We start from the raw sequence: 9,372 nt of genomic DNA, 5'->3' as shown, positions 1-9,372 counted from the left end.
CACCCCAGAGAGCCATGAAAATGGCAAAGAAAACAGTGCCTCCGTTATCAAACAAATGCGTTACCTAGAAGAAGAGAAACAAAATCCAAATTATCTTGTTACAAAACCAGCCGTCAATCAGCACACAAACCCTTGGAGCAGTGCCCTGCAATTTCTCATAACTTTTACATGTCGAGAAAATAATTTCAAACTCTAGAAACTTAACAGAGAGAACTTTTCATAAATTAATACTTCACTGACATACTTCCATAGATGGCATATATATTTAAGATCCTACTGTTAGGTGGCATGCAAGTTTGATGACAAGACTGATGCTTTGATAACAATGTTTATTAAAACTGCTAAAGCAATTCCCACTGAATAGCAGAAATGTAGCTGCACTATGTGAAGTGGTTTTCAGCCTTTGAGAAAAGACATGGCCCAGCAATATGTACTCCAAACGTGCATTATTCATATTGTGGCATTTTGTAAGAATTTACATTTTGGCTTTATTAAGAGTTTGAGTTGGTCTAATGGTGACTTTTTATTTTGAGATACATTGAATCTCATGTGTAGCGATCTCGAAAGGGATCATTTTGAAATTGTTATTATCCTAGTTTCAAAACATTGGAATATCTGCTTTTTTTTTTGTTCATTCCTGCAGCAATATTGCTCGGTATAAAAGAAATTCTTCCTCTGAGTAGGATGAAAGTGCTTTGATATTGTCTTGCAAAGACATACTTGATTCACTGAATGAATATTACAATTTGTAAGGTGACAAAATGCTGTATTCCTTTGAAATGTGCAAGGTTCATGAAAGCAATTGTGTACAAATCAAAAATACTTTTGCTTAACTTGCACAATAAAGTGTATGAGTGAGATAAGTTTGTTGTCATATATGGCCTTATAAAGCATCCTCCAAATAAAATTGTATGCTGATAAAACTGCACAAAGACAATGAAGGATTTAGTAGAATACGTGATCAAATCTTTGTGAATATGAGTGTCTAAACAGCATCCTAAAGGAGATGCAAGTGAAGATGGTTGGAGTGATTTTGGGAGGGAATCCCGGAATTTGTTGCCTTGACAGCCAAAGACACAACTGTCAACAGTGGGCAAAGCAAGTTTGTGATGTACAAGAGGGCAGAGTCAGACAAACCAAATTAGAGGTGGGTGGTGGGGACGAAGAATGTTACAAAAATGAACAGCAAGATAGACCATGGAGATACTTTCAATGAAAATATAATCCCTACACAAGATGGCACAACATGGCCAATTATGGAACTGGAAATTATCTGTCCTAAAGCTTCACTAAAGATATCTCCATTTATTTTTCATTCATTTGCTCAAACACTAGGATAAAAGTCAGTGTTACTGATTTAATTAAATCACTGTGGAGCTTAAGGCCATAAGCATTCTTACTGTGGCTTTCTCCTAAGCAGATCAGTTCTATAATAATTTGCATCCATTGCTGCGGCCCAGGAAGGCAATTTATGATGCACAATTCTCAAAAGGCTGACAGCATACATGAACAATTAATATTCATAAACTGAGGCTAATATGAGACAATTAAAAAAAGAAAAAAAATTCCACAAATGCTCATATAATCAGAGGCATCCAATGGGAAGAGAAACAGGACCAAGTTTTCCGGTTGACGACCGTTTACCAGAACGAAGAAAAGACAGAAAACAAGCAAGTTTCAAATTTCAGAGCAGGGCAGGGGCTAAAGAGAGCAAAGATAGCATCTTGGATACGGCCATGATCAAGAAATCTGGGACTTCATTTGTTCAAAAGATAATAAATTATTTCCCAAAAAAAACAATTTTCTATTCTTTTGATCCCTTCTCTCTCCCATTCTCTAAAGGAAAGGTTATCTATTGTGAAGGGGATTAGCTGATTTTGCGTCAATAATAATTTTGGTAGTTGGTAATTTGTTTTTTTTCCTTTCTACGTGAATCTTCTTCCAAATCTTGAGCAGATGGTGCAGTACTGGTGAACTTCTATGTTGCACCAGTTTTTCATCCCACTTATAAAGTATATGTTCTGGTACCTTCTCCCCTATTTTTCTAGCTCTAACATGGTCCAATCTGGTTTTTCCCTTGTTTGACAAATATGGTAGAACTCACGGTACAATGTTTGCATACCACCAACTGAAAACCTACTTGAAGGACAAATTGGGAAGCAGTCCAGAAAGAAGCAGCTTTGAATATGTGATTACAGACACAATGATAATTAAAAGATTTATAACAAATGTACATCAAGCTGCAAGAGAAAGAGAACGATGAAATAAGCTGTAAACCTAAACAAAAGTGGGAACAAGATCTAAACATAAAAATTAAAAATAAAAAATGGGAAAAGCTATGCTCCGGAACTATGAGAAATATAATAAACACGAGGTTACGCGTGATACAATATAATTGGTTACACAGCCTATAGACCATGCCCCAAAAGTTAAATAAATGGGACCCAACAATATCAGATAGATGTTTTCGCTGTAAGAAGGAAACGGGAACAACAGTACATGCAATTTGGGCATGTGAGAAAGTGGAAAAGTTTTGGGAAGATCTAAATCAGGTATTAAATAAAATCACAAAAAGCAACATACCAAAAAATCCAGAGATCTCTCTTCTAAGTAATATAAGAAGTAAAGAACTAGGCCTCAATTTGGATGAAGCACAAAAAAGATTTATTATGATAGCCTTAGCTGTAGCAAAAAAATGTATAATGTCAACCTGGAAATCAGAAGAGAGCCTGAGAGTACAGCAATGGTACACAGAAATGAATAAATGTATTCCATTGGAAAAAATAACATATAATTTAAAAACTAACGTCACAGTATTCGAACAAATTTGGGAACCGTACATGGAACACAACAGAGAGGGCCTATCGCGGACCTCCACCCCTTAAAATGACAGAATGAGAAGACGAAGAAATGAACTGACCCAGGTGTAAAAGTAGATGACACAATTTTCTTGTTTATTTTCATTGTGTGATGACATTTTTTAATGGGTTTATTGTATTGTATATGTTGAATGTTTAGTGGGTTTGGAGGGGGGTGGGAAGGAGGGAGGGAAGGGAGGGGGGAAAAGGGAGGAAAATGACACTGTGTATATTCAAGAGGGAAATGTTTGTGTGTATTCTGGTTCATAGTGTGAAAAATTTAAAAAAATTATAAAAAGAAATCCGTGACCCAGGTAAAGTAAGTGCCAAGAGAGAGAAAGAAAGGATGGTGAATACTTGTTAATTATAGCTGTTGTGCCTGCTGGAGGTGCTAACTGAGAAATATGAGTGAAAAACAGAGGGGAGAGAGAAAAAAAGAATTGTAGTTGATTTGAAAGATACAAAACAGCAGATCTTGGAAATCTGGGAGAACACAAAGTATCTCAGATAATCAGGGAACACCCACAGAGATTTAAAAAAAAACTACCATCATAAAAGCTGATGAGCCTTATCTGAAAATGCTGAATAAAATTTTGAATCATCAGTTTATTCAAATAAGCAAATGTATTTTCAATTCTCTGGAGAAAAGGAATTTTCTACTTTGTGTTATAAACTCCTAGTTAGGTTGATACATCAAAAGTTAGTCTGATTTTAAATGTTTCATCAATAAGTAAAAGGTTTCTATATACCATTGTTGTATTCTCAAGTTGTCTTCTAATTTCCAGGTTGACATAATACATTTTTTTTGCTACAGCTAGGGCTGTCATAACAAATCTTTTTTGTGCTCCATCCAAATCGAGTACAAATTCTTTGTTTCATCATGTATTCCATTAGAAAAAATAACATATAATTTAAGAAATAACATTACAATATTCAAACAAATATGGGAGCCATACATGAAACACAATAGAGAAATCCTACCGTGGACATCTACCACCTAAAATGACAGAAGGAGAAGATAACGAAAAGAACTGACTCAGTGGAATTTCTTGTTTATTTTTATTGAGTGACAACATTAATGTATCTTATAGATTGAACTTTAAATAAATGGGGAACGGAGGGAGGGAGGGAAGGGAGGGGGAAAAAGGGGGAGAAAACGACACTATATATTTAAGAAGAAAAATGTCTGTATCTTGGTCAGTATGGTTTATAGAGTGAAAAATTTAAAAATTAAAAAAAATAAGTAAAAGGTTTTTTTAAAGATTGGATGTCACTTGAATAAAACACAAGTCTGTAGATACTGTGGTTGAAGTAAAAACACAACAGTGGAGAAACTCAGCTGGTCAAACAATATACTTAATATAGCAAAAATAATGATACAACATCAACATTTCGGGCTTCAGCCCTTAATCAAGGTATAGAAAGGGTCAAACCAAAACATTGATCTTTATCTTTACTATATAATGTACATTGTTTGACTTGCTGAGTTTCTCCATCATTGTGTTTTTAAATTGTCACTGGGGTCATTTTTCCAACACACCATTAAACTAAGTGAATTCTGCCAAAAGATTCTTGTGTCATTCAAAGAGTGAAACATTTAATGTCAAGATTTAATGTCCAGAGACCTTTTTGTATTGCTATCTAGCACCATTATTGGCCATTAATACGAAATCGGAAGTCAGAATATCAGAAGGCCTCAGTATTAGCTGGACCAAGGATATGCGAGAGGACTTCTGGAAGAAGAAACCAAGGAACAACATGGCTGACTTAATTGTTGGAATGGCAGTGGAGATGGTTTGTGGCTTCAAATTACTGAAGCTGGCACATCAGCACCTCTACTTTTGAGGAGATTCAAAATGCCGTCAAACTTCTACAAGTGTACTGTGGAAAGTATACTGACTGGTTGCATCATGGTCTGCAGCTAACCACAAGATTACTCCAAACAGGTGCAGCATACCTTGGGCATATTTTGTGCTCTGTTCTTGCTGCAGCTTTGGAGGGATTGGTGTTGCTCGGTGCCCACAAGAAAACAATTTGGTTTCAGAGTGAAGTAAGTGGTATCTCAGGTGGTGGGATTTGCCAGCATTGCTGGCTTCCTACCAGAGTAAAGAGTCATTCATTAAATTTGCATGCGCTTTAGGTGAAGAGCCCTCCTTAATAACCACTCTGTCAATAAGCAGACAGTGGTGAATCCTGAAAAGAATTTCCTCATGATGGGATGCACACAATTTACAAATACTGAGAGAGTTCACAATGCCGAATATTTACAACAAACATTTGGAATGCAGGTCATAGATAGGAGCATGTCCATTGATTTAATAAGATCATGACTGACCTGGCCATGGACTCAACTGTACTCATCTCCCATTTCCTCAAAACCTTTAATTCCTTTATTCTATCTGTATTTTAAAGATATTCAATGAGGTGGCCTCCACTGCTTCCCTGGACAGAGAGTTCCACCACACTCTGTGAAAAGCAATTCCTCTTCATCTCTAACCTAAACCTACTCTCTTAAATCTTGAGGCAATCTTTCCAAGTTCTAGCTTTTCTCCTTTAGTTCATGTCCCAATGGTGCCACTGAGAGTAATGACTTTTGATCACTTTGGCATGCGGTAAAGGAGGAAAGATATTGAAGAGTTAATACTTTAGGATGATGAAGCCTACACACACACGTCAATGACAAATACTTTGTGGAATTTTCTGTGGGTCATTGAACCTCGGTAGAAATGAATTGCTTCTCCATGCACAATGGGGAAAAATATCAGTGGTGAAATCAATTTGTTCTTTTATATTCACATCAATGCCAGCAAATGTAACATTGATTCTACAAATGTTGCAGAGTACAATGCTTTCCCAAAATTAATGACAAATTTCTGACTTACTTGCTTTGAAAAGATGATTGTAGATCAAATTTGGACGCTACCTATGTAATCTAAAAGGAGCTGGTGGAAAGAGTTTTCATGTTCAAGAGAATTACATTAATGCCATCATGTTAGAATACAAGAACATGAGAAAGAGGAGGAGGCCATCCAGCCCGTCCCATCGAGCCTGCTCCACCATTCAATAAGCTCATGGCTGATCTGATGATAGGCTTGTTTCCACCTTCCTATCTTTTCTCCATATCCCTTAATTCCCCTGCTATGAAAAAAATTTATCCAACCTTGTCTTAAATACATTTACTGAGGTCGCTTCCACTGCTTCAATGGGCAGCGAATTCCATAGACTCACTATCTTTTGGGAAAAGAAGTTTTTTTCTCATCTCCATCCTAAATCTACTGCCCTGAATCTTGAGGCTATGCCCCCTAGTTCTTGTCTCCCCCGCCAATGGAAACAACCTATCTACCTCTATTTTACCTATGCCTTTCATAATTTTATACATTTCTATAAGATTCACTCTCAGTCTTTTAAATTCCTGTGAGGACAGTCCCAGACAACTCAATTTCTCCTTGTAGGCTAACACGCTCTGCAATCAACCTGGTGAGCCTTCTCTGCACCACCTCCAAAACCAGTATGTCCTTCCTCAAGTAGAGCCAAAACTGCATGCAGTCCTCCAGATGCGGCCTCACCAGTACCTTGTACAGTTGCAGCATAATCTCCCTGCTCCTAAATTCAATCCCTCTGAAGACCAAGATGCAATTTGTCTTTTTTTTATTTTTATTTTACAATTTTAAGTTATATAACATAAGTTATAATATGTTGATACAAACATTATACAATTAAATGAACCACCCCCAACTCCTTCACCCACCCCACTAACACCCTCCCTCCTCCCCTATCTGCCTACAAAGAAAGAAAGAAGGACATCATCACTAAAAACAGTCATAATCAACTTTTTAGCTGTGGAAACTGAGACGTCCACCGGAGCAGATTGGGAGATCAAATTTTAAATACCAAGAGTTTTTAAATATGGGTTCCATACTTTAAAAAAAATGATATTTATCCCTCAAATTATACTTTATCTTTTCTAAAGGAATACAAGATTTCATTTCAATATACCATCTTTGCTTTCCCAAGACAAATCAATTTATCTTCTTGATAGCCTGCTGCATCTGCAAACCATCTTTTGTGATTCATGCGCAACCACTCCCAAGTCCTTCTGCATGGCAACTTTCTTCAATCACTTGCCCATTCAAATAATAATCTGATCTTCCATTTTTCCTTCCAAATTAGATGACTTCATATTTACCAACATTATACTCCATCTACCAGACTCTTGCCCTCTCACTTAACCTATCTATATATCTCTCTGCAGACTCTCCATATTTTCTGCACAATTTGCTTTTCCACTCCATCTTCTGTGAGTTCATTTTTATTGCTGGGCACTCTAATGGCCACTGGGCATGTGAATATTATCTCCTCCATTGGGTTCAGGCAATGTAACTGCATCTGCCTCCCTGCTAATCCATGCCTTTGATTATGCACATCTCTTACTTCAAGAAAAAGGGCTGTGTGCTTGTTAGTGTCAGGCAAGGGTGGTGTGCCTATCAAGGCTGATTGCTGGCATCATATGTAAGCAATGAGGTGTTAATGTGAAGTTTAATGGAGGATTGCAATTTGAATGCCATTCACAGGCCTTGACCACACATGTAATCATGTGAAGTCTGTGGTACAACGTCCGGTTCAAGAGTTTGATCCGCTACTGAAGGTCAGTCCAAGGGGATGGACCACGTTCCTTCTGCTCAACAAATCTTCCACCAAGGCTGTCAGCACAGCAGGAAAAAAAAACACACACCCATTTCGAGGCATTCTTCAACCCTTTCCAGGTCAGAATACAAGAACATGTGAACCTGTGAGCAGTAGGGCAGTGAGCCTCTCCTTTCAATATGACCATGGCTCATCTGCCTCATCTCCCCTTCTGTGCCACTTCCCCATAGCCTTTTAAAAATGTATCTACTTCCTCTCTATATGTGCCCATTTTCCACACCGCCACAAACTTCACCTTGGGCTTTTGTCCTATTGCGCTACTGCTATGGGATCGTTTGCATGCACCAATCAAAGTGCACATCTCCCTTGTGAGATGCCATCTAGCTTTCAGCATTGCAGATTAGCTTCGTCTGGTGCTAGTCACTCAAGATATTACTGAGGATGAACAGCTGCATCAAAAATTGGTTATTCACAACCTCTCTGTCATTTATAGAAGGGTTGCAATCTCACTTATAACCCAAGCATGTTTTTTTGCTGTTGGTTCTTCATCAATATCGATCCAACCACTTCATCAACCTGATGAGAATGTACTTTGAAGCCCTCAACTTCAGCCACTGATTGCAGGGAACAATATGACACCTAATATTACACCAATGAAATGTGCACAAATAAAATCAATAGCCAAATGAAGAGCGTAAAGGTAAGTTAAACCTCCGGTTTGACAAGTCAACAACACTTTAAGTCCACCATGGAGTGTGTTAAAGATTCCAAAGAAAACCATAGCAATCCAAAAATGTTTGTTTTAAAATTAAGGAAAAAAAATACACTTTAGAGCTGTAATCTTTGCAATAATAACACTGGACAATTAACATTTTGATTCCTTAACACTTTTGGGTTTAGTCTGTGGAATTTGGGCTGCTGAACATGAAAATCAGCTTAAAATTTTCCTAACACATACTGTTTTATAGGTATAACCTATTTTTATGGTTTCCTGTCATATCTTAAATCTACTAGTATATTGCCCACAAAGCAAGGTGTTTTGGTCAGTTCAAGCATGCCTGGGAATGCACTCAGTGCAGGCACCATGCAAATGTTGTCTTCAGCCTAGGCCTGCTTGGAAGGCATTTAAAGACGTTGTTGAGTATTTACTTGGCCACTACAGAGCACCAAACGACATCCAGCTGATTGACAACCTGCTTCAAGCCTCCAAAACCACGAAGTGCAACGTGCCAGTGAAAATTCATTTTTGGCATTCGCACTTGGACTTCATCCCTGCGAATCTTGGTGCAGTCAGTGACGAGCATGGTGAGTGGTTTCGTCAAGATACTGTGACCTTGGAACAGTGGCATAAGTGAAACAGGAATCTATCAAAGCTGACCCTAACACGAGAGGCATCAAATTGCTGAGTACAAACGAAAATCAGCAGCAAAACCTTTGTGAGTCAGTTGAACTCACGGATTCTCCCGGCATCGTTATACAATTACACACGGTAAATTCAGTAAGTTGATGTTTCTCCAACTTCCCACGTGATGCAGCAAATCTGAAATGATCTTTGTGTTCAGCTTGACGTTGTCTATTGTAATCCCCAATAATTTTTCAGCAAGTAAACCTTTTGACAAAAATTGTTGTCCAGTGTTACACATTGGAGAAAATTCCACAACAGATGGAATGGCCTCTCTTGCTGGCTCTCTCAACTTGGTATTAAAGTCATGCAGCAATTCTGTCAAATCTCTTCAGAGTCAAAACCCCCCACTTTACACTAGTACTCTCCAGGCTGCATTTCAGATAAACCTGTTCAGTGTAGCGAGTCTGCACAAAAAACCTGAACGAAAGAGAAACCATTCACAGTGTGATGCACTATGCCTGTAGC

At 37.9% G+C, this 9,372-nt stretch overlaps 1 protein-coding gene across 1 annotated transcript in view; it reads right to left on the bottom strand.

Moving 5' to 3' along the window:
* Nucleotides 1-9,372, bottom strand: part of ano3 (anoctamin 3) — a 344,977-nt gene that overhangs the window by 91,513 nt on the left and 244,092 nt on the right. Inside the window, exon 13 of the mRNA XM_069905103.1 lies at nucleotides 4-64. Within this exon, the coding sequence (XP_069761204.1) occupies nucleotides 4-64 (61 nt within the window). The remainder of the gene's footprint in view (nucleotides 1-3; nucleotides 65-9,372) is intronic.

This window comes from Narcine bancroftii, chromosome 1, assembly GCF_036971445.1.
Source record: "Narcine bancroftii isolate sNarBan1 chromosome 1, sNarBan1.hap1, whole genome shotgun sequence".
Classification (NCBI taxonomy): Eukaryota; Metazoa; Chordata; class Chondrichthyes; order Torpediniformes; family Narcinidae; genus Narcine; species Narcine bancroftii.
This window is presented reverse-complemented; position numbering and strand designations above follow the sequence as displayed.